The 23,881-nt window shown below is 39.3% G+C and overlaps 1 protein-coding gene across 1 annotated transcript; it reads left to right on the forward strand.

Annotated features, from left to right (window-relative positions):
* Positions 1-505: 505 nt before the first annotated feature.
* On the forward strand, positions 506-6,966 carry sbds (SBDS ribosome maturation factor). Its single transcript, XM_051862179.1, has 5 exons — positions 506-724; positions 4,310-4,439; positions 4,602-4,802; positions 4,981-5,145; positions 6,096-6,966. Exons 1-5 carry the CDS (start codon positions 597-599, stop codon positions 6,222-6,224), a joined length of 753 nt encoding a protein of 250 aa, XP_051718139.1. The 5' UTR covers positions 506-596; the 3' UTR covers positions 6,225-6,966.
* The last annotated feature ends 16,915 nt before the right edge of the window (positions 6,967-23,881 follow it).

Below are 23,881 nucleotides of genomic sequence, written 5' to 3' on the forward strand. Positions count from 1 at the left end.
AATAAATAAAAACGGTAAAAAATTCCAGGTCTTGTTTTATGAAGTAATCAGTTTAACTATTTGCAAATATTTTGTTTTAAAATATGCACACATTCACTCTTAATCGTATGTGTAATGTCAAAACGTCTCGTCTCGTTGATATTGATATTTGGGCTAGTTTTGGGCTATTTGGATTATCTTAGCCTATTTGATTAGCTATTTTTGATTGTGCTATTCTGTTACGCAGACCTGACAACCCTGGTGTCACTTTTTTGCATTGCATCCCCCTCACAATATCTTATTTATTTCGTTGTATATTGATAATCTATATTTACATTCTATTTTCTTATATTTAATGCACAAACATGGGTATCTTTGTATCGAAATTGACAACCTGATGATCCCGAATCCGCGAAATGACTGACAGACAGATAAGTTTACAATAGTTTTGCTAGATGGGACATTTTGCGTGTAGCGTATATCATGGCATTACTCCAATCCTTCAGGAGTCGCTGCGGCGATGATTCGCAGCTAATGAGCGAGTTTGCGTTCGAGGAAGAGGCAGGCAGGAAGAAACGGAGCATTGGAGCACCGCGTTGAGCTAAAGAGAATCAACCATGTCAATATTTACACCTACTAACCAGATCAGATTAACAAATGTTGCCGTCGTGAGGATGAAGAAAGGAGGGAAAAGATTTGAAATAGCTTGTTATAAAAACAAAGTGATGAGCTGGAGATCTGGAGCGTGAGTGTGTTATGAAATCCGCATTATATGATTTTTAAAAAAAATGTTTATTGTGTTTATTCTGTTATTATAGCTATTATAATAGTGTTAAAAGTGTTTAATTACTGATGTATCACTATTTGAAGGTATTTGATTTTTATTGCGTACCTTTTTGTTGTTGTTGCTAACAGATAGAAATAGTTGCTTTTAAAGGGTGTTCACGCTTTGGTACACTCTTTACAAGAACCAACTAACGCCAGGTTCACACATACTCCTTTTGCAGTAACTTACGTGTTGTAGTGCATATGCGGTACAGGAGCATCACGCGCTTGTGTATTCACATATGACGCGTTTGCAATGCGCAACTGATCCGCGGCTGTATATACCACAAACACAACATTTATTCATTATTTTATTATTAAATTATTACATATTAATAAATACATTAACGTTACTTGTGTAGAGATTTAAGTTATATCCTCCTGACTACCAGGAAAAAAAGTTTTGTGAATTTAGTATTTTTTATGTCGTTACATTGTTTAGAGCATAAGAAAAAAAAAATTGAAAAATTTTTTTTTTGAAAAATGATATTTTATTCATATGTTATGCTATGTCCTCTGTAGTGGACACCAGGACTCAGTTTTTAAAAATTATAATAAGACATGAGTAGACATGGAAAGGCAAAAACAATATATATATTTTTTAAATCACCAATCAATTTTTAGGTTTCAGGATTTTTTTATACCAAACTTTGTATAAAGATGATTCTCAACTATGTTATGAAAGATATAACAGAATGATTTGATATACCATTTTGCTTTATGCAATATGTGTGTAAAATGGCCATAAATATTTTTTTTTCTTCTTCCCATTATATACAATATATTTACATGCTGTATGTAATTTGCATATTAATGTGTTCTTGGAGCAACATGTAATGAAAAAAGAAGTGTAATGGGAGTAATAATTAGCAAGATTTTCATAATAATATCTAATATTTCATAGGATTATTGATAAATAACTTCCTTCCCTATTCACTTGTTGTGTCTCCCAAAATGCATGATTTAATTCCTGTTGTCCTCTGTAGTGGACATGTATAAAATCGATGTCCTGTTTTGTAAAGTTTTAGAAAGTCATATTTTGATTTGAAATCCTATAACATTTTCCTGAGATGTTGATTTATGACAAACAATTTGAAAATTAGTCAGATGTAAAGGATAATAACAAAACATTATCATATTTCCATAAGGGTGTTAAATTTGATCACTAAAATAATGTCAGCCACCTTTAAAGACCAAGTAGAGAGAGTGATCATGGTGAAACTTCCAAACATTTGGTATCACTGAAAAGCCTTGAATGTGCTCTTTACAGGACATCCAGACTTAAAACGGACGGTGACCTGTAGGCCCGGTTTCACAGACAGGGCTTAGCCTAAGCCAGGATTAGGCCTTAGTTCAATTAGGGCAATTAAGTAAAGTCTTAGAGAAATTCGCTAAAATATAATGTCCTCTACAGAGGACAAAACTCCATAGCTGGTAGTCAGGAGGATATATTAAATTGCTCAAGCAAGTGACAAAACATTTATGCTATTATTGACTAAAACACAATACAGTTTAAATTATATGCATTGATGGTGAAATTACTTAATTTTCGTGTCGATCCATGTTTATTTCCATGTGCTGTCACTTTAATTCAGCGCGTGCAGCACAGCAAAATAGACTCGGTGCGGAAACGTTCAATTGGTCATGCCGAAAGGTTGGGGCGTGAAGCGATCGCTGCATTGCTGCAGACGCACCGCTACTGGGCGTATTGCTGGACCGCATCCATGTGCAGTGCATGTGCTGCAGGTGTGTCCAATCCTGGAGGGCCACTGTCCTGCAAAGATTAGCTCCAACCCCAATTAATCACACCTGAAGCAGCTAATCAAGGTCTTACTAGGCCAGGGGTAGGCAACGTCGGTCCTGGAGAGCCGCTGTCCTGTAGAGTTTAGTTCCAACCCTGAAAGAAAACCTCACCTGCCTGTAGCTTTAGTAATACGGAAGACATTGATTAGCTTGTTCAGGTGTGTTTGATTAGGGTTGGAGCTGAACTCTGCAGGACATTGGGGGTCTGTATACCATGATGGTAGTTAAACTACTAGTTTCGAGTTGACAAAACCAAACCACTCCGATCCGGCTTTGTTGGTTCCATGATGCTGATCATCAACTTTCTCTGTCAACTCAGGCTTTGATCCTGAGTTTGTGGAGCACGTGAATGCATGACATCAGTAGCGAACAGCCAATCACATGCCTTGCAACAGAGAGAAACTGTGATTCACTTCTCACGAGAGCAGCGTGATTCAGAATTTTTGCTGAAGGTTAAGGGATTGAAGAATATGAAGAATTTAAGCACATTTACACTGAAGAAAATACTTATCCATGAAAGAGGAGAAATAAGAAATTACCTTGCTTTATAAGTGCAAGTGAAACTTGTAAAGTTAGTAGTCCTAGTTGATAATATATAGTGATAGACTCAAACATAGGTCACTTGTTGTCATTTTTAAAAAGTTATCTATTGATTCTTCACCTTATATATTTATATTACATATGATCTATTAATATTCATTTAAACTCAATGCTTAATAATAACTGTTAAACTAAAATTGCTTGTGTGTAATGGATTAATATAGATCATACAATAGTTATATAATTCATAAAATAATTCTAAGTAATTATCATTAAAGCCAGACAATTTCATCATTACATTTTTTCAATATAGTGACATTTAATTTGGAGGAAGAGAAACTGGGGGAGTGACTTTATTGCACTGGATGTGTCAATGTCACTCAGCTCATATCTGATTGGCCCAATTTCGGTTTGAGATCTCTGACCCAGAACATAACTTGCCCCAGGGCAGGTTAGCCATGGAGTCTAAGTTACTATGGCGATGAACACCACTAAAAGCCAAGTCACTTTTATGGTACCTAAAACCCAGGACTGGCGCAAACCAATCTGAAACTTACTTGGCTAGCCAGCTAATCTGGCTTCATGATGCAGGCCCCGGCTCTCCAGGACTGATGTTGCCTAACCCTGTACTAGGCACACTAGAAACTTCCAGGCAGGTATGTTGAGGCAAGCTGGAGCTAAACTCTGCAAGACAGTGGTCCTCCAGGACCGAGTTTGGACACCCCGTTCTAATCTGTTAACATGGGCTTTGGGCACTGAAAGAAATACGCACTGCAAACGGAGTATGTGTGAACCTGTCGTAAAGACCTCTTTCAGGGGTCAGATTACATTGACTTGTGTTAGTGTATCAGCCCATGTGACATTCACACTGGTGTTTTTAGGAACCCAGACAATTTGAATATAATAATAATGAAATTATACGAATGATAAAAAGTATTATTTGATATTAAATATATATATATATATATATATATATATATATATATGTGTGTGTGTGTGTGTGTGTAATATATATATATATATATATATATATATATATATATATATAAATATTATTATTATTATTATATATTTTATTTTATATATTTAATTATATATATTATTAAATGACATTAATGTAATGCGCACAAATGAACTGTACTTGCATGCTTTTTTTTAACAGGGAGAAAGATCTTGATGAAGTCCTGCAGACAAACACGGTGTTTGTAAATGTGTCTAAGGGTCAAGTGGCAAAGAAAGAGGACCTGTCAAATGCTTTTGGCACAGATGACTTGACAGAAATATGCAAACAGGTGAATTTGCAGGTTCTGTATGATCTGATCTGGCCTGGCTTGACTGTGTGGTTCATAAGAAGAAGATTGTTTTTATTATTATACCAATGTAAAAAAAAAAATGTTTTATTCAAATCCTTAAATTTTTGTACACAAATGGGCCGTTTTCGCTTTTATCTCCAGATTTTAGCTAAAGGAGAACTACAGGTGTCAGACAAGGAACGACAGAGTCAGCTGGAACAGATGTTTCGTGATATTGCAACTATTGTGGCAGAAAAATGTGTGAATCCTGAAACCAAACGTCCCTACACAGTAAACCTTATAGAGAGAGCGATGAAGGACATTCACTTCTCTGTTAAGGCAAACAAAAGCACTAAACAGCAGGTCAGTAGACCTTGATCATGTGAGGATCTGTGATAGGTTTAGCTACATACCAGGTTAATTACATGATCACTGAAGAGGTCACTATAGCATGAAATGATGGTTGTTTGTAATGGTTGATAGTAATATGGTCTATGAGAGTAGCACACAGTCTGACTGAGGTCATTGTCTCCCCCTCCAGGCACTTGAGGTCATCAAGCAGCTGAAAGAGTCCATTCAGATACAGAGAGCTCACATGCGGCTGCGCTTCGTCTTGCCAGCCAAGGATGGGAAGAGACTGAAAGAAAAACTCAGACCATTAATAAAGACAGTGGAGAATGAGGACTTTGATGATCAGCTTGAAATGGTAAGAGTCTTCAGAGTCCATTCATTCATTATTTTTATATACTGGATGCAACCAAATATTTAATCAAATACTACTGGTCTATAAATGAGGGATATGCCAGCATGGTCAACTAATCGACTAGTTATCCAACAACAGATTAGTTGATAAGTGAGTTTAATGAGTAAGTTTAATATATTTAGTAGTGGTATGTTAAATGGAGTTTTATTTTTAAATAACAGAGATACAACTTTTTTTTAAGCATTGATTTAGTATTTTCTCTGCAGTCTTTCCTGCTTCCGGCTGTCAGTCAGAACAAGTGTTACACTTTTATAAAACAGAAAAAAGGCATATCACAACTAGATGTTGTGCACCCACATAGGGTTGTCATGGTACTCCAGTAGTCGGTACCAATACTAGTAACATTTCACGGTTCTCTGTACCAATTTCAGTACATTAGCAAAAACTTTCTGGATTTATTATTATTTTTTATATGTTGTAGTGTTTATAAGAAAAAGACGCCATAGAGTGTGACTACATATCACGACCGTTACAGAGTCCGAAGAAATATTGCATGCTCAATGTCTAGTGTGACCTCTGCTTAATCGAGAGCCATGTAGGCAGATATCCCAACCTTCAAAAACTAATTTCCGGGAGGTAGTATATGCATATATGCATATATTATACACACGCACCAAAGGTGTTCTGCATGCAGTCATTTGAATGTAAAGCTTAGGCTACTAGCAGTTAATCATAGGTTAGTCATGTAGTCCTGCGGTAGGCTATATGACTACATAATGGTAAAATTATGGTTCAAGGTGGGGTAAGCCATATTTCAAAAACACTGTTTGGAAGTTAGTCGGACCGACACCACCAACAAACGTATAGCCATTAAATATTAATAATTAAATACTGGTATTATATATTTTCTCCTTTTGTTTGTGTTAAATTAATGGTGTACCCTGCCCTTTCAGGTGTGTTTGATAGATCCAGGTTGTTTCCGTGAAATTGACGAGCTCATCCGCTGTGAGACTAAAGGAAAGGGAACACTGGAGGTGCTCAGTCTCAAAGATGTGGAGGAAGGAGACGAGAAACTAGAATAACATCATCTTCACCTGAATCTCTAACTGACACATTAAACTATTGCTGATTCATTTTATATGGAGAGCCTTTTTAATGAGTTATATCACTTTATTATAGCCTATGAGCAGTAATTGCATCAGTATTTTCACAGCTGGTACAGGCTTTAATAACAATTCTAAATTGGTAAATAATTTGTAACAATGTTCCCAAAAAGACAACATTTTGCTCAGTTGTAATAAATTGTTGAAATAATTTGTTTTCTGTGAAAATTAAAATAATTAGATTTGTTAGATTAATAATAGAAATAAAAATATACATTTATAAGAAATTCTGTAAGAGAGCATTGTTTACCATGATTAAATGTTTGGTCTTTAAATAGCTTGAATTTGTTTTGTCTGTGATGGCACAGCCTTATTTTCAGCAGCCACTGATCCAAGCTACTAACAAAGCATTGTCACGTAATATTTATGTTCTCAATTTAATATGCTAATTTGGTGCCAGAGAAACCTTTATAATCTTGGCACTGTTGAAAACTGTTCAAGTTCATTTATTGTGCTATTTAAATAAGTGTGGAAACTGCTATACAAGAAACCTCTTTAAACTCATGTATGTGTCAGTGTGTACTACTTCTATGAAAGACGAAAGCAAGCTGGATCCAACCAGGACAGATAGAGAAATAGATAGTCCTGCTGCCTGACAACACTGGAAAACTGAATAAATAAATAAATAATAAAAATAAAATAAACTTATTTGTGATCTACACTGTGGGGGAAATTTTGAGTTTCTGTATAATTTCCATATGATTTTACTTATATGCTTATGGTTAAATGATTTTGTTTTTCTCAGAAGTATGCATTCTGTGGGTGACTTAGGGTGACAAGTGGAAAAAAAACTTAAGTGGTAAACATGTTCCTAATATGGTAAAAGGACAGAGGCTTCAGCCTTGGAGGTTAGAGATATAAAAGTGAAGGGAAGCTTTCATTCTTGGTCTTACACTCTGCAGCTACTTGTGTTTCTGTTGACTGTCTGACCTTTCTTGCAAGAAATAAAACTTTCGAAAGACAATTGGATGAATTTGTCTCTTATGCAGTAAGAGTCCTGATGATTTTTGCCACAACAATTTGGTGTCAGAAGCGGGGGATTCTTTGGATGTGCCTTTTGGACCTGAGAGTGGACGGTGACTGATCATCCTGGACTTAGTAGTCTCAGCCCTACCCCGAATAGATTGAGGGATGAGGGGCCGACCACCAGGGTCCAGAAGGGGACACCACTGGAATCAGTAAACGAACCCAGGTGGCATCACAACTCTCTGGTAAGAGAGAAATCAAAATTTTATGGGGAATTGAAGTTTGTGAAAAAGAGTGATTTAAGAGTAAAATTTGGAAGATTAGGAAAATACGGGACAAACTATATTGGTTGGTCTGGCTGACTCTGTGGTCGTGGTTAAGCGGTTTCTCAGGGGAATTGAGATCACATGGGCAAAAGCAACAGTTAATATCTGGAAGGGAAATTCAGGCTGCATCACACAGCTAAAGCAAATTTCTGGGGAATGCAGCTGTAGTCAGGGGACTACAGAAAATTTGTGGGTTCAGGGGAAGCCTGAAACTGAGGCTGTGTGACACAGTTTAGACAAAACTTTGTGGGCGAAGGCAGCATGATCAAGACATTCCCGGAAACTGAATCACGTTAGGACAGTTAAGACATTTCCAAGGGGAGGTTTCTGGAAGGGAAATCTAAGCTGCATCACACACTCAAGCAAATTTCTGGGGAATGCAGCTGTAGTCAGGGGACTACAGAAAATTTGTGGGTTCAGGGGAAGCCTGAAACTGAGGCTGTGTGACACGCCTTAGACGTCTTAAGCTGGAGTGGAAGGCTCAACCTGTCCGATTTTAGGTGAAAAGTCGGGTCTGTAGGAGACGTCCAACAGATTATTTAGGTGCGCACCGACAAGGTAAATCCACGAGAGTTCGGGAGAGCCAATATGAGGAAATCCCAGAGCAAGCTCGCAAAATATGATACACTGGTGTTTTGTCAAATGAGAAGATTGTATGGCCAAGAATGCATGCAAGATGTAGGAAAATTAGTCAAATATTATGATTTTCCGAGAGAAGGAACATTGAGTGTCATAAGACTTAAGGTCGTAAGGGAATCAGAAGAAGAGAATTGCGATGTGGGGATGTTGTGTGAAAGCAGTGTGTGTGTGAAATGTAAGCAGACAATAGATTGTAGGCTGGATGAAGCAGACAGAAGGGAAAGAAGGTCGATGCAGAAAGAATTGGCATGTAGGGAAGGAGGAGTGAATGTAACTTACAAAAAAGTTTTGTTTTTCATCCAATAAATGGAGAATTACAGAATTACAATTTATATAATAATGGCTGAAGGAGAAAGCAGCTATAAGGCTGTCGGTGCAACCTAGTAGTTGAGATATGGGTAAAATAATATTGTGGTTCTGCAAAACAGTAGAAACCATATTGATAATATGTTTTGCATCTGCAGACTAACTATTTGATAGAGGAATATGGGATAAGTGGCTATAATGAAGAGATATATAGCAGCAAAAATTAATGTTATGAAAATGAAAATTCTGAGAGAATGTTTCACTTCATGGAAAAATATTTGAACAGTCTCAAGTATGTTTTTTATGTGATGAGCGCATCGCTATCATAGTGTAAAATAACTAAAATGATTTAGGACCTTTAGTTTCTAAATGTTTGATGGTCAAAATGAGACTGCCAGTTGTAACAGAGACTCGAACTGATTGGAAATTTGTAATTTCTAAATTCTCTGATGTGTTAGTAAAAGACAAATATAAACAGTTGTTTATTTGAAAATGTATGTCATTTCTGGTAAAGTCTTAAGCTGGGCCAGGGTCCAAAGATAGTGATAAAGTTTGATGTTAAAAGTTATAAAAAGGCAGTGTACTAGTCCTGAATTCCTCAGAGTCTCTCTCATTCAAAGTCAGCTAAATGCTGCTATCTGAGCCTGTGTCATAAGTGATAACAAGCAAAGAAGAGGGCAATTAGTTATTAAATGTGTCAAAGTAAAACTCAATGAGTATAAAGAGGTCTTCAAAATAGTAATAGAGACCTTGAATGATAAAAGTGACTATTTTGATGAATTTCTTCTATGACCAGTAACTTTTTTGTCTGATCTTTGTCACCACCATGTGCAGGGCCGATGGCTCCAGTTACAGATGTAGCAGAACATTACACTGAATGGACAGCTGTGAGAACTAAATTCACTGAGTATAATGTCAGCACTGATATGCTGCTGCTGAAAATGTCTAATGATTTTAGTGATTAAATACTGCTGTCATTAACCTGTCTCCATGTTTTAACACTATTAGGCAGTCCAATGGCTCTGGTGGCTCTTGAAGGCACCTTTCCTAAGCTCCAGAAAACACCTGATTCTGTTGAAGAAAACTGTCAAAGATTTCATAATGGGAAATAGCGGTCACCAGTGTGCTCGAGGTGATTTCTCAATGATGGGTAAGATCCTCTTTGGCCAGACAGGGGACAACCTAAGGCAGGGGGTTACCGCCGCCACTGGGCATCTAACCTGATGGGAGGTGTTTTATGTGAGGTGGGTATGAGAGTGGAGCGGATGTCTGTAAGGCCAGCAGCATCATTAAGGGGGATGACCTGTGAGAAGGTACAGCAGTCTGCCACAAAAATGTTCCTCTATACCACTCACCAGAAATCGCATTCCTAGGATGGCTTGTTTTTCATTGTGACAAGTGTCCACAACTTGATGCAACTATGCCAGGGGACACCCTGAGGAAAAAGATTAATGATAAAGAGCTGATGGGAATGAGCTTTCAAGAGCCGACTGAGACCATGAGGTGATTGGCCGTAATTTCTGGGGAGACCATAGCAAAATTTGTTAACATGATGTTGATTTGTCTTATGGGCAAAAACTGGTATAGAAGTTTAGGATTCAGCATTACGATGAGTCCCTGAATCTGTGAGGCTGTGTTGATTTTGAACTAACATGTCTCTATCATAGTTTTAACTCCTGCAGGTCATTAGACATGGCAGAGGATAATTCCAAGACATGGTGGTAGCTAAAGATGAAGACCACTTTTGCAGATTCAAGAGAAAGTTAAGTAAATTCAGCATTTAACCTAAAGATAACTTAAAAATGCTCCTAGTCTAAGTCACAGTCTTGTGAGGCTGTTGAAAAGATTATTTGGGCAGTAAGAGAGAGAGACAGCTGGGGTAGAGGCAAGGATACTCTGCCTGTCTGTTATCAGCCTGCTAAAGCTTAAACAAAACAAAGCAATGAGATTAGAACCAAAACAACCCAGCTGACTTTTATAAAAAATAATTATAATGAACAGACATGCTTTGAGACTGGATAAGAGATCATGTAAAAACTAAGTAAAGAACTACAAAAAAAGGTGAAGTTTAAAAATGTTTTTTAGATTTAACACCAAAAACAAACTTTGAAAATGAGCAGGTTCATATTCATGTGTCTAGTATGAGTGTGTGTGACGGCAACTGTACCTTATGTTTTGTATGTGTTAGTTTGGGGAAATGTGTTAGTCTGTCCTCAGAGTGTGTATATGTCATTAACCTCTGGAATGAGTGTTTTATCATTACAGATGGGTTAAGTGAAATGAAAAACTTTATAGAAGCTGATAATTCTGATTGAATCTGATGAAAAGACGATACAGAACATGGGACAAGCTTTAAGTGGATTGGTTATTCAGCTCTGTCTACTAGTGGTAATTATGACTACTTTTGTCATTTATGATGTTGATTTGAATTACTCTCTGGATTAGTATGTTTAAGTATTTATGGAAAATTGGAATTGTAAAATTGAAGATTGCCATCCATGGGTTAAAATCCCTTGTCTAAATTCAACTGAGGGTCTAAATGTAAACATTGTCAGCTATGTGTGGTCACAATGCAAAATGTAACATGTAGACTTGACAGCAGAGAAACAGTGACACACTGGCAATTAAAATTATCCAGAGAGCCCAGTAACATTCACAGTATGAAGGACTGGTGGGAGAACAAAGGAGGATGGGAAGGAACATCATTGTTGTTTGACTGTCCTTGATCAGGTCTGTACACCATGACCTGACCTGCTAGAAAAACCACTTGATAACTGTGAGAACGTGTTGTTTGTAGATGGCTCTGCCTTCAGAGACAAAACAACAGGCCTGAATTGCGAAGGATAAGTTGTGACCATGGAATGTGAAGTGTTAGTTTCAGGACCGCTGTCCTGTAATTATTTGGTATGTGCAGATGAGCTTGTGACCCTCACTGGAGCGGGTAAACTGATGACTGACAAAACTGTGACTATCTACACAGACGCCCGTTATTGGTTCGGGGTGGTAGACGATCTTTGAGGTGCTGTGGTCTGAATTCCTGTTTGTGCTGACAAAAATAATGAAAAAGTCTCTGTTTCTGTAGGAAGTGCTGGAGCAGACACAGGAGATTGTGTGTAAACTGTTATCTTAAAATAACTTTGATTTTTCTAACTCTTTTCAGAGCATGTTCAGAGGCAGAGAAAGCTGGGGGAAATCTGGTAGCAGAATTAAAGATGGCATTTAGTTTAGTGTTGATGGCAAATGTTGTTTAGAGTAACATTTCTTCAACCACTATGATAAATTGACGGGCAATACATCAAAATGGAGGATGGTAACTCAATTAACGAATGTATGGCTGAAAATATGGCTGAAATTTTTTTAATTAGTTTAGAAGACCCCATTTTTGGGAATGGAAGGGGCTAAACAATGAGTGGCATCAACTGAATTGTGTGAACATGACATGTTGAACTATTGCAAAGAAACGATCACAGATAATAGTCTTGATGTAATTTGCCTTACTGAAACATGGCTTAAACCAAATGATTATTTCGGTCTTAATGAGTCTTGTCCACCTGGCTACTGTTATAAAAATAAATGCCGTCCGGTTGGCCGTGGCGGTGGTGTTGCAACAATCTATAGAGAGATTCTTAACAATACCCAGAAAACAAACTACAGGTTTAATTCATTTGAAATTCTCGTGCTAAACGTTACACTCTCAGATTTAAGTAAAAAGTCGCTACTATCTCTTGCTTTGGCTACTGTTTATAGACCTCCAGGGCCTTATGTTGATTTCCTAAAAGAGTTTGCAGACTTTCTCTCAGACCTATTGGTCAACGTTGATAAAGCGCTGATTGTTGGAGATTTTAACATTCATGTAGACAATACAAATGATGCGTTAGGGGCTGCGTTTACAGATTTACTAAACTCGTTTGGGGTCAAACAAAACGTCACTGGACCCACTCACCGTCTTAATCATACACTAGATTTAATTATATCACATGGAATCAATCCTACCGATATAGAAATTCTACCGCAAAGTGATGATATCACTGATCACTACCTTGTAACATGCGTACTGCATACTGCTGATATTTGTCAAATTGCGCCACGATATCGACTAGGTAGAACAATTCTCCCGACAACTATAGATAATTTCACAAATAAACTGCCTGATCTGTCTCAGCTGCTCATTGTACCCAAACACACAAATGATCTCGAGAAAATGACTAGCAGTATGTGCACCACTTTCACTAGTACATTAGATACTGTTGCACCGATGAGATTAAAAAAGGTTAGAGAGAAAAATACTGTACCATGGTACAACAGTATTACTCATGCTATCAAAAGAGAAACTCGTAATCTAGAACGCAAATGGAGACAAACTCGTTTAGAGGTCTTCAGAATCGCGTGGAAAGACAGCTCGTCCCGTTATAGAAAGACTCTAAAAGCAGCCAGGGCTGAGCATCTCCGCAAACTCATAGAAAATAACCATAACAATCCAAGGTTCTTGTTTAGTACAGTGGCTAGATTAACAAATAAACAGACATCACCAGAACAAAACATTTCATTACAGTTTAGTAGCGATGACTTTATGAATTTCTTTACTAAAAAAATATAAAGCATCAGAAATACAATTGTAAATGTACAACCTTTGACAGAGTTTTATGATTCAGCCTCAATTATCACCCCTCAAGAACAGTTTCAGTGCTTTACAACTATAGGACAGGAAGAGCTAAATAAACTTATCACTGCGTCTAAACCAACAACATGTTTATTAGATCCAATACCCACTAAACTACTGAAAGAATTGTTACCTGTAGCAGAAGAGCCTCTTCTCAATATTATTAACTCGTCTTTATCTCTAGGTCATGTTCCAAGAACGTTCAAGCTAGCAGTTATTAAGCCCCACATTAAGAAACCACAATTAGATCAAAATGTATTGGCAAGTTACAGACCCATTTCAAATCTTCCATTTATATCTAAAATACTAGAAAAAGTGGTGTCGGTCCAATTGTGCTCCTTCTTGCAAAAAAATGCTATCTATGAAAAATTTCAGTCAGGATTCAGGTCTCATCATAGCACAGAAACTGCGCTCATTAAAATTACAAATGACTTACTTCTAGCTTCTGACCAAGGCTGTATCTCAATACTAGTGCTACTTGATCTCAGTGCTGCGTTCGACACTATAGATAATAAAATACTCCTAGATCGACTACAGAATTACACTGGTATTCAGGGACAGGCATTACGGTGGTTTAGGTCGTATCTATCAGACGGTCACAATTTTGTTTATTTAAACAGGGAAAAATCTAAGCTAACGATAGTAAATTATGGAGTGCCGCAAGGATCTGTGTTAGGCCCTCTGCTATTTTCAATATACATGCGGCCACTTGGTAATATTATAATAAGACATGGAATTAGTTTCCACTGCTATGCCGATGATACTCAGTTATATATTTCAACACAACCAGATGAAAACTCTAAATTATCCAATCTGACAGAGTGTGTTAAAGAAGTAAAACATTGGATGACCAGTAATTTTCTTCTATTAAATTCAGATAAGACTGAAGTATTACTTATTGGGCCAAAAACCTGTACACAGAATCTCTCAGACTACAATCTGCATTTAGAAGGATGTACTGTTACTCCATCCTCGACAGTTAAAGACCTGGGTGTTATATTAGACAGCAACTTGTCCTTTGAAAATCATATTTCATATGTTACAAAAACAGCCTTCTTCCACCTCAGAAACATAGCTAAGATACGGAATATGTTATCTGTTTCTGATGCAGAAAAGTTAGTTCATGCTTTCATGACGTCTAGACTAGATTACTGTAATGCATTACTAGCTGGTTGCCCTGCTTCCTCAATAAACAAGCTACAATTAGTACAAAATGCAGCTGTGAGAGTTCTTACCAGGTCAAGAAAATATGATCATATAACACCAATTTTATCATCTCTACACTGGTTACCTATTAAGTTCCTTAACGATTATAAAGTACTGCTAATGACCTACAAGGCTCTAAATGGTTTAGCTCCTGTGTACTTAACCGATCTTCTACCGCCCTACAATCCTTCACGCTCTTTAAGATCACAAAACTCTGGACTTCTGGTTGTACCTAGGATAGCTAAGTCCTCTAAAGTTGGGAGAGCGTTTTCACATTTGGCTCCTAAACTCTGGAATAGCCTTCCTGATAATGTTCGGGGCTCAGACTCGCTCACCCAGTTTAAATCTAGATTAAAGACGCATCTCTTTACCCAAGCATTCACATAATGAATCTCATATCAGATCAATTGCACATGACTATCTTTGCTTAATGTTATGAACAGCAGCTATGCTAATTATTCTCCATTTGCTTTTCCGTTTTACCTCGGGACGCTAGAGAATACATCAGTTTCAGTTTGGATCCAGCCTCTTAAGAAGACCTCAGATGACCAACACTTTTGAAGAGACAGCGCCAACTCCTGCGAGGACTTCAGAAGATGCAACATCTGGATCAACATGCACATTCGCAAATTTCTATATATCCTAATTATTGTTAATATGTATTTCATTTTTCCAGGAGCTCTTTGCTTCTACCTTCAATTAAATTGCTAACAGTGATTGTAAATTAATTGCCTAAATTATTACATTATTAGCTAACTGCATTCTCCAAATTGTAATGTTGACATGCATTCTCTGTAAAGCTGCTTTGAAACGATATGTATTGTGAAAAGCGCTATACAAATAAATGTGAATTGAATTGAAATGTCTTCTCTCCTGTCTAAGGTTTGTGTACAGGTGAAATCAGCTCAAGGAATTCCAAATCACCACCAAGGTTCGACAATGACACATCGTGGGCTACAAAATGGATCTGTTGTGAAAAGATGTTATACAACTAAGATGGTACATGCTATATGTCTGTAAAATGAAGGATGCTATCGTTAGTTCTATGATTGGGCGATGTACCTCAATTTGTTGTTTGTATGAAAAATCAGAGATGAGGAGTATAAATGTGATGTAATAACGTTAATTTGCTTGTTTTCATATTTTTTGAGAAGATATGCATTTTTACCCTAGCAAGCATTGTAATAGATGCAGTGATTAGTTATCAATGAATGATAAAAAGGGGGGAATTGTGGGGGAAATTTTGAGTTTCTGTGTAATTTTACATATGATTTTACTTTTATGCTTATGGTTAAATGATTTTGTTTTTCTCAGAAGTGTTTAAGTATGCATTCTTTGGGTGACTTAGGGTGACAAGTGGAAAAACACTGAAGTGGTAAACATGTTCCTAATATGGTAAGGACAGAGGCTTCAGCCTTGGAGGTTAGAGATATAAAAGTGAGGGGAAGCTTTCATTCTTTGACTTAGACTCTGCAGCTACTTGTGCTTCTGTATGACTGTCTGACCTTTCTTGCAAGAAATAAAACTTTGAAAGACAATTGGATGAGTTTGTCTCTTATGCAGTAAGAGTCCTGTTGATTTTTTTGCCAGAACACAAATTATTTCTCTTCTAAACTGGATTTCTTTGCTTTCGATGAATGTAATTCTCTAAAATGTGCAATGTGCTTTATGTAGTCAGAATGTGAACTAATCAATGTTGAATGGCACTTGAAAATAACTTTTTTTTTTTTTTTAATTGAAACTAGTTTCTTATTGGGGAGAGTAAATGTGTTGAATTTAAGTATTATTTAATGTGTTTTGAGAAAGATGAGAAAAGGGGGAGACGTGATAGTGTTTAATGTTCAGTTATGTTTGGGATTTAGAATGGTTCCATTTACCCTGTGTTACCATTGTGTTGCGTCACTACAGACTTGAGGATGGGTACGCACACAGGATTTTTTGATGCTTTATCCAAGGAACATTTCATTCTTAGCCTTTAGCATAGAAATGTGTTTTATTGCTATCTAATAGTTTATTAGTTAGCTAGTTTTATAATTTAATGATGTAAGAAAAATACATGAAATTAATTCTGGCAGGGAACCATATAAAATCACTTTGAGGCTACATAATTAGATAAATTAAACAAATTCATGTGATATTCATGTGATTTGCTAGAAATGTTGTTAATCTAAGACACATGCTGTCTATTTCTGATGCTAAGAATTGCTGATCTCAGTTGTAGGTACATAAGGGAAATCCAGGGAGAGAGTATCATACTTTAAGGCAGAGGTCTTCAACCCTGCTCCTGGGGACCCATGTTCTGCAATTTTTTCCCCCAACCTGCTTCAGCACAGGTATGTCATTTTCAAGGGATCCTGAAGGGCTTGATAAGCTGCTTCAGGTGTCTTTGTTAGGTTTGGAGCTAAACTTTGCAGGACAGTGGGTCCCCAGGAGCAGGGTTAAAGACCTCTGCTTCAAGGTTCTGGAATGACAGTGAACTAATTTCTCCATACAAATCTTGCAAAATGTAGACTCCCCCAAGGCCCAACTTAAGTAAAGTACAGTAAAGTATGAACTGGAATTCTGCAATAAATTATAGTTCACAAGAGTTTAATATGGCAAAATATTCCTTTCTAAACAATCCTGAATTCCTATAGAATCATGCCACTTTGCATAACATTTGGCAATGGTGTTTCAGCCTGCCTTACTTGCAGGCAATATAAGGCAGCTGGGAACCATTTTCTCAGAATCTTTTTCCTTCAGGGCTGCAATTGCATACTACATCCTGACGCTGTCAAGAAGACGGCGGCTGTGTCTGAAATCGCCCCCTATACCTTTAAATAGGGCACTATTTGAAGGGAACAGCCATTTGTAGTGGTTTCCGAAACCATAGTGGACGATGTTGAGTGCACTCACTCAATCCCACAATGCACTGCAATAACGAGTGTACAACCGATGCACGCTCAACGGCTAGAGAATACCCATAATGCACTGTGAGAGTCGTGTGCTGAATGAATTCCCGTGTCTCGCCAGGAGATGGCACCCGCAGCTGAATCAATCGTCCATTCATTTTCCAAACCGCGCTGGTCCAGTATAATATCATACAGGTATAATTTCTGTAGCGCCTCTCTAGCGTGCTTGACTATAATGAGAGGTGGCTATCCTGAGTTCTTTAAATATCTATCCAATCAAATAAGTGAGGTTTCACTAATAAACTTATCAGTGTTTAACTTGTGTGTGTGATTGTAATTACTAACTTATTAAATGAAATACTTTTCCCGTTAAATCACTATTTAAGCAGTAATATTTACACTTTAACAGAAAATGACATGTCTTAGAATTACTTTTATCCTATAAACTTTCACATTTAAACCAAAATTTTACTCTTTTTCTTAATTAACTTAAAATATCAAGAGTCAGTAACCACAACGGTTTTATAAAAAGTATAAAAAGTATACCAGATTTACTTAGAAAAGGAAGATCAGAAATTAAATATGTCTGGTCAAACTCACTTTTCAGATCACAAATGCATTCAAATTAACACATAAGGGCTGAAGACAACAAAATAGCCGGCAAAACCCTAGCTTAATGTGAAACACCCTTCAAATGTTCAAATAATGCAGGCCTGAATGTAGCTCGGGTATGTTGTAGCCTTAAACCAAATGGCTGCTTCACCACACAGGCCAAACAAAAAATGGTACCTTTACTCAATGTGAATGTAACCTCACACGCACAGGATCAAAGGCGTCAGCAGCAGAAGACAGGACGAGAGGATTCGCGATGAAGAGAAGACGGCTGAAGAGAAGACTCGCATGGTTGACGATCTCAGCAAAGTCCACCACTCGATAATGCTATCCGGCTCCGTCAGGGTCTTTGATCATCGTCGGTCTCACATTTCCACACAGGCTTAACTAATCGAGGTCGCTGGCCGCTAGCTTGTCAGCAAAGTCCATGCAAAACACTAGCCACTAAATCAGCGGCTAACTTAAACTTATGTCTGCCTTACTGTGATGAGTTTACCACTCACACAGACAGAACTATCACCATTAACGTCTTGAATAAGAGTCCTTGTTGAACACTTTCCTTATCTGGTGCATTACATTAACAGTAACCATGTATTATTATATATTATTATATATTATTACCCAACAAATATTTAACATTTTAAATGCTGTATACAGTAAACCATGAACATTACTCAATAGGCATTTCTCTCATTGAGCAATTCTGGTCAATTCTTTGCTGGTCAATGAGTCTTAACTTTTTTAACCTTAAATTCTATTTATTAAACCACGAAATTACTTATTCTAACTTGCATATCTTATACTAAAGAATATATTTCAACAGGGTTACACCCTCCCCCTTTTAAATGTTTGTGTGTCCTCATCAGACACTAATAAACTAACAAAGGAGTCCTAAGGGCATAATAACTAATGTGTATAGGGTTTTCCTATTTTAATGACTATCCTTCTGTGTACTATGGTCAAACGCTCATCTCTGGATCTACCAGGCTCATCATAGGTAAGTCTAATAGTTGGCTTGACAGTTCTCTTAGGTCTAGGCTCAGAGCTGGGCTGCCTTCTATCCTCCTGGACCTCAGATACTTCTTCTTCAGACTCCGATCCAGCTTCACTAGACTCTTCCGGAGCTACTTCTGGATCACACTCCTCATCCTCGGGTTCCGGTTCAGAGTTGTGATCAACCTCTTCTGGGTTTGAATCATTTTCTAATTCGATTACTGGCCTGGCAGTATTTAGCACCCTTGGGACAGGCTCTCTCCGAGTGACACAGTGAGGGACATAATACTCCATGTCAGAGGATGAATCAGAAAACTCCTGTAACTCTTGATTCTCTGGTCTTGGGTCCCTTCGACTTCTCTTATGAGTGTCTGCTCTGGTCTTGGGTTTCTCAGGTGGATCAGCATCCTGGTCAGTACGTGGCATTCTCACCAGCTGTTCAATCGGAAGAAGGTGGTCCCTGTGTATAGTCTTTGTCCCTAGCCTTCCATCCTCCCGTTTGATCTTGAACACAGGTAGGTTTGGCATCTTTCCAACAACAACAACATACGGATCAGGACTCCACTTGCTTTCCAGTTTGTGCTTGCCTCTCAGGCCTAGATTCCGGAGCAGTACTCTGTCGCCGATCTCTATGGACTGAAAGGTAACTCGGCGATCATACAACCTCTTGTTTCTCTTGTGCCGTTTGTCTGCAGAGTCTAACTTGTATGCTTGCTTCAAGTCTTCCTTCAGCTTTGTGACATATCGGGTGTGAGACGCCTCTTCTATGCCATCTGGGGACGTTCCAAAGCACAAGTCAACTGGAAGTCTCACCTCTCTGCCAAACATCAGATGGTAAGGAGAGTACCCCGTGGCATCACACTTGGTGCTGTTGTACGCGTGGACCAAGTGAGACACATGTTGATTTCACGTACGCTTCTTTTCCCGGCCTAACGTACTTAGCATAGAGAGCAGAGTTCGGTTGAACCTTTCTGGCTGCGGGTCTTCTTGCGGATGATACGCCGTTGTCTGCGACTTGCGTATCCCCATCAAGGTCAACAGTTCTCGGATCAAACGGCTCTCAAAATCTCTTCCTTGATCCGAATGGATCCTTGAAGGCAGTCCATAGTGTATGAAATATTTCTCAATTAGGACCTTTGCCACAACATGGGCCTTCAGGCTTTTAGTTGGGAAAGCCTGAGCGTATCTCGTGAAATGATCTGTGACCACTAACACGTTACTTATGCCTTTGGAGTCAGGCTCCATGGAAAGAAGGTCCATGCACACTAAATCCATAGGCCCATGGCTTACGATCTGGTGCAACGGAGCAGCTCTCTGTATAGGGGTCTTGTGAGTGACACACTCCCCACAGTTCTTGATGAATTCTTCCACTAGCATCGACATCCTAGGCCAAAAGAATCTACTTCGGAGCAGGTCAACAGTTCTTTCCTGTCCAAGGTGCCCCAGGTCATCATGCATGGCCTTCATAACCATCTCCCGGAACTCTCTCGGCAGGAAGAGTTGACTGATCACCTCTCCGGATGGTCTCTTGCTGTACTGGTACAGTAATCCATCTTTCATTGCCAGCTTCCCAGCCATTGTCATCCTCCTCTGGCATGTTCCTTGACAACAGGTCGGCATCAATGTTCTGTCGGCCTGGGCGATACTGCACATCAAACTCATACGTCGATAGGGCAGCTAGCCAACGATGCCCCACCGCATTGAGCTTGGCTGTGGACAGCACGTACGTAAGCGGGTTGTTGTCAGCAGTCTAACAATTTCAGAATAGTTCTGAATGAATCTGCGATAATAACCACAAAATCCTAGGAAAGATTGTAACGTCTTCAGGTTTGTTGGCATGGGCCATGTAGCGACAGCCTCAATCTTGTTTGGATCTGGGGCAACTCCATCTGCAGAAACGATATGCCCCAGGTACTTGACCCTTGGCAGACAGATCTGGCACTTGTCCACTGAGAGTTTCAGCCCAAATTCACAGAGACAATCTAGGACCTTGAGCGCACTCTCTTTGTGTTCCTCGAAAGTTTTCCAAATACTATCACGTCATCCAGGTACACCAGCACTTGTAAGAGGTTCATGTCACCGACAGCCTTTTCCATTAACCTTTGAAAGGTTGCTGGTGCCCCAGTAATGCCTTGAGGCATTCATTCAAACTGAAAAAATCCTAACGGGCAAATGAATGCCGTCTTCTCTTTGTCCTCTTCGGACATAGCTATCTGGTAGTAGCCTGAGCGCAAATCCAGTACAGAGAACCACTGACTCCCTGTTAATGCATTCAGCGCATCTTCAATGCATGGTGTTGTGTACTGGTCAGGTATGGTGCGGATTCTGTGCTCTACTCCTCTTGCTAATCCCACGTCCCACCCGTGCATTGAGAATACATGAGACTTCTGAGCCAGTTTCTTACATAATCTGTTCTTCCATTGTTTTGAGATAGGGGATTCCCCAAAGTTGATCATGCTCTCATCAAAGTCAGAGGAAGCAGTCTCCTTAGGGGGAATCGTCGCAACTGAATCAATGTGGTACACACATCCAATCACTGTTCCCACAGGTATGGAAGTTTCTCTTGAAGAGTCATTTTTTAGTATTCTCAAACTGTTGACATCCAATGCCCCACTGGGCACAACCATGGGATGAAAAAAATCACATCAGCAGGTAAGGCAGCTGCTGGTGAGGAGTCTATCATCAGGATTTCTTGAGCAACAGGTTTCTTCAGCTAGACTTTGCACACAACCTGAGTGTCACCATCTGGGGGTAAGATCAAGGGGCCTGGACCCATCCATCGGACACGGCCAGCCTCCTCCTCTTGGACTGGGACCACGACACCCTTTAGAGCAGGTTGATCTTCCTCAACATGAACACGAAGGCCTAGCGTTCTGGTGACATCAATGCCATTATCTTTGCATTGATTCACCAAACGACTAACATGGCTCGCATTGGTGCCCACAATGACAGACCTCTTATCTTCAGTCCTAGGGTTAGGACATATGAGAGCTAGGACAGTTACAGTCTGACTGGTTCCTAACACCTCAGCTGGATACTCCACATCAACTACCACGTAGCCACGGTAAGGGTAGCTAGCTCCAGACTCACTTAAACCCCACAGGGAAAGACCAGATACTGGCTGAATGGGGATATCAGACAAGTGCTTCAGGTACCAGGGTTCAAAAATTATCATCACCTGAGAGCCACTATCTAACAAAGGAGTGCAGGGTTGTCCATTAACCTTCAGCGGCACCAGGCAAGGCGGCCCAACTAACCCATCAGGAATAGGCACACCCTCATGCATGTCAGCTGTACTTTTCTCAACAGAACAGTTAACTGCATTAGCGGTGGCATCACTTGACAGCTGGTTGTACTTGGACAGCTTCAGAGCTTGGATAAGTCTCTTGATAACTTTAGCCTGGTTTTCTGGGCTTTCGCACTTCCTTGCGAAATGCCCATTCTCGCCACATTGATAACAGAAGTGTTCCTCCAATACTTTGAATGATCATTGTGGGGAGCTGGCTACTGGTTTTGAGGTATTCACAGCTTACCTCAAAACGGCAGCTTGCGGTTCAGCTACTTTATTTGTTACTTTCTTTTGCAAGCGCTTCATTTGTTTTTTCAAAGCTGCTATCTCACTGTCCGAACTGCACTCATTGTACACTACATTTGGGGGAATTTTCTCACTGCTAACTGAAGTGTCGTGAGCTGGCTTAGACACGATAGCAGCAATCAAGGCCTTATGTTCTTTGATCTCAGACTTCAAGTTCTGAATTTCCGTCTGTTTCACATCAGCATTCTGCCTTACATTTCCACCTTGCATGACAGGAGTAATCTTCTTTCGTGAGGCCTCATATTCCTCTTCTGTGCGTATCTCCTTTAACAGCTGGAGAAAGGTTGGGGGCTTTGCTCTCCTCTCTCTCAAACGAAGGTTACCTAACATCAGATCTGAGGCTATCGCACCACGCAACAATTGGTCGAGTCTTGCTCTATCTGCACATCCAAGGGGGAGTCCATCTCTCTGCACCACCCTATTCAATGACTGTTCTAGACATCTGAGGAAGTCAGACAGCTTCTCACCTGGTTGTTGCTGCAGTAAACGAAATGCAAAATACAACTCTTCTCCTGACTCTGCTGTCCCAAAAGCATGCTCCAGGGCCTCTAAGCAGTCTTCGGGGCCCACATCAGGATCACTGGCTCGTGCTGCTTTTACACTGTCAAGTGCCAGGCCTCTGAGACTTTCCATCAGTCTCCGCCTCTTCTCTTTGTGAGAGCAGTCACACTCTTCTACCATGAGCCGTGCTTGACCCAACCAGTGGTCGAACTGCTCTTCTCCAGCTGGGGTGGGCAACAACCCAGAGAAAGTTTGTAGGCAGTGATAACTTCCATGCTCACTGGAGGACTTAGATGTCTTGTCAAGTAAATCGCTCACAGCTTGCAGGATGGCCTCTGTTGACTTGGCAGCAGCTTCATCTTCAGAGAACAATGTGCGAAGGTCTTCAACATGTTTACCTGGAGCTTGTTGCGTTTCGGACATATAAACTTGTGTACTGGCTCGGGTAGCTGCATCTGCTATAGAAACCATCAATAGGAAACACTTCAAAAGGAACAATTTCGCCTTTTACTACTTCCTTACATTCACACAAGACCAGGTATCGGTTTAGTTGACTGTTGAAAGTTTGGCCTCTGACTCGCACACATCCCAAATACTTCACAGTTTGCATTGTCTCTTCTATTGTACTTGTGTCTACATCTTCTCGAATGAGCACCAGGACTGCATGAGCCTCGTCTAATGCCTCGCCACGGCACCATCCTTTTAATTCTGATACTAGCTCTTTCATACGTTCCATATTAGCTTATCAATTAGCACTATTTAAAGCTTCAAAATGCTAATTTTCAATGTAAAATGTATATATATATATATATATATAAAAAAAGAAACCCACACTAATTATCCCAGCGGTGCCTCCATTTTATGTAGCGCCTCTCTAGCGT

The sequence above is a fragment of the Ctenopharyngodon idella genome, chromosome 15, assembly GCF_019924925.1.
Source record: "Ctenopharyngodon idella isolate HZGC_01 chromosome 15, HZGC01, whole genome shotgun sequence".
In the NCBI taxonomy this organism is placed as follows: domain Eukaryota; kingdom Metazoa; phylum Chordata; class Actinopteri; order Cypriniformes; family Xenocyprididae; genus Ctenopharyngodon; species Ctenopharyngodon idella.

Excerpts from the sequence above, each read along its gene's own strand:
- sbds (XM_051862179.1), top strand. The coding sequence starts at position 597 with ATGTCAATATTTACACCTACTAACCAGATCAGATTAACAAATGTTGCC. Across the intron at positions 725-4,309 it reads ATGAGCTGGAGATCTGGAGC|GGAGAAAGATCTTGATGAAG; the intron begins GTGAGTGTGTTA and ends TTTTTTTAACAG. Across the intron at positions 4,440-4,601 it reads TGACAGAAATATGCAAACAG|ATTTTAGCTAAAGGAGAACT; the intron begins GTGAATTTGCAG and ends TTTTATCTCCAG.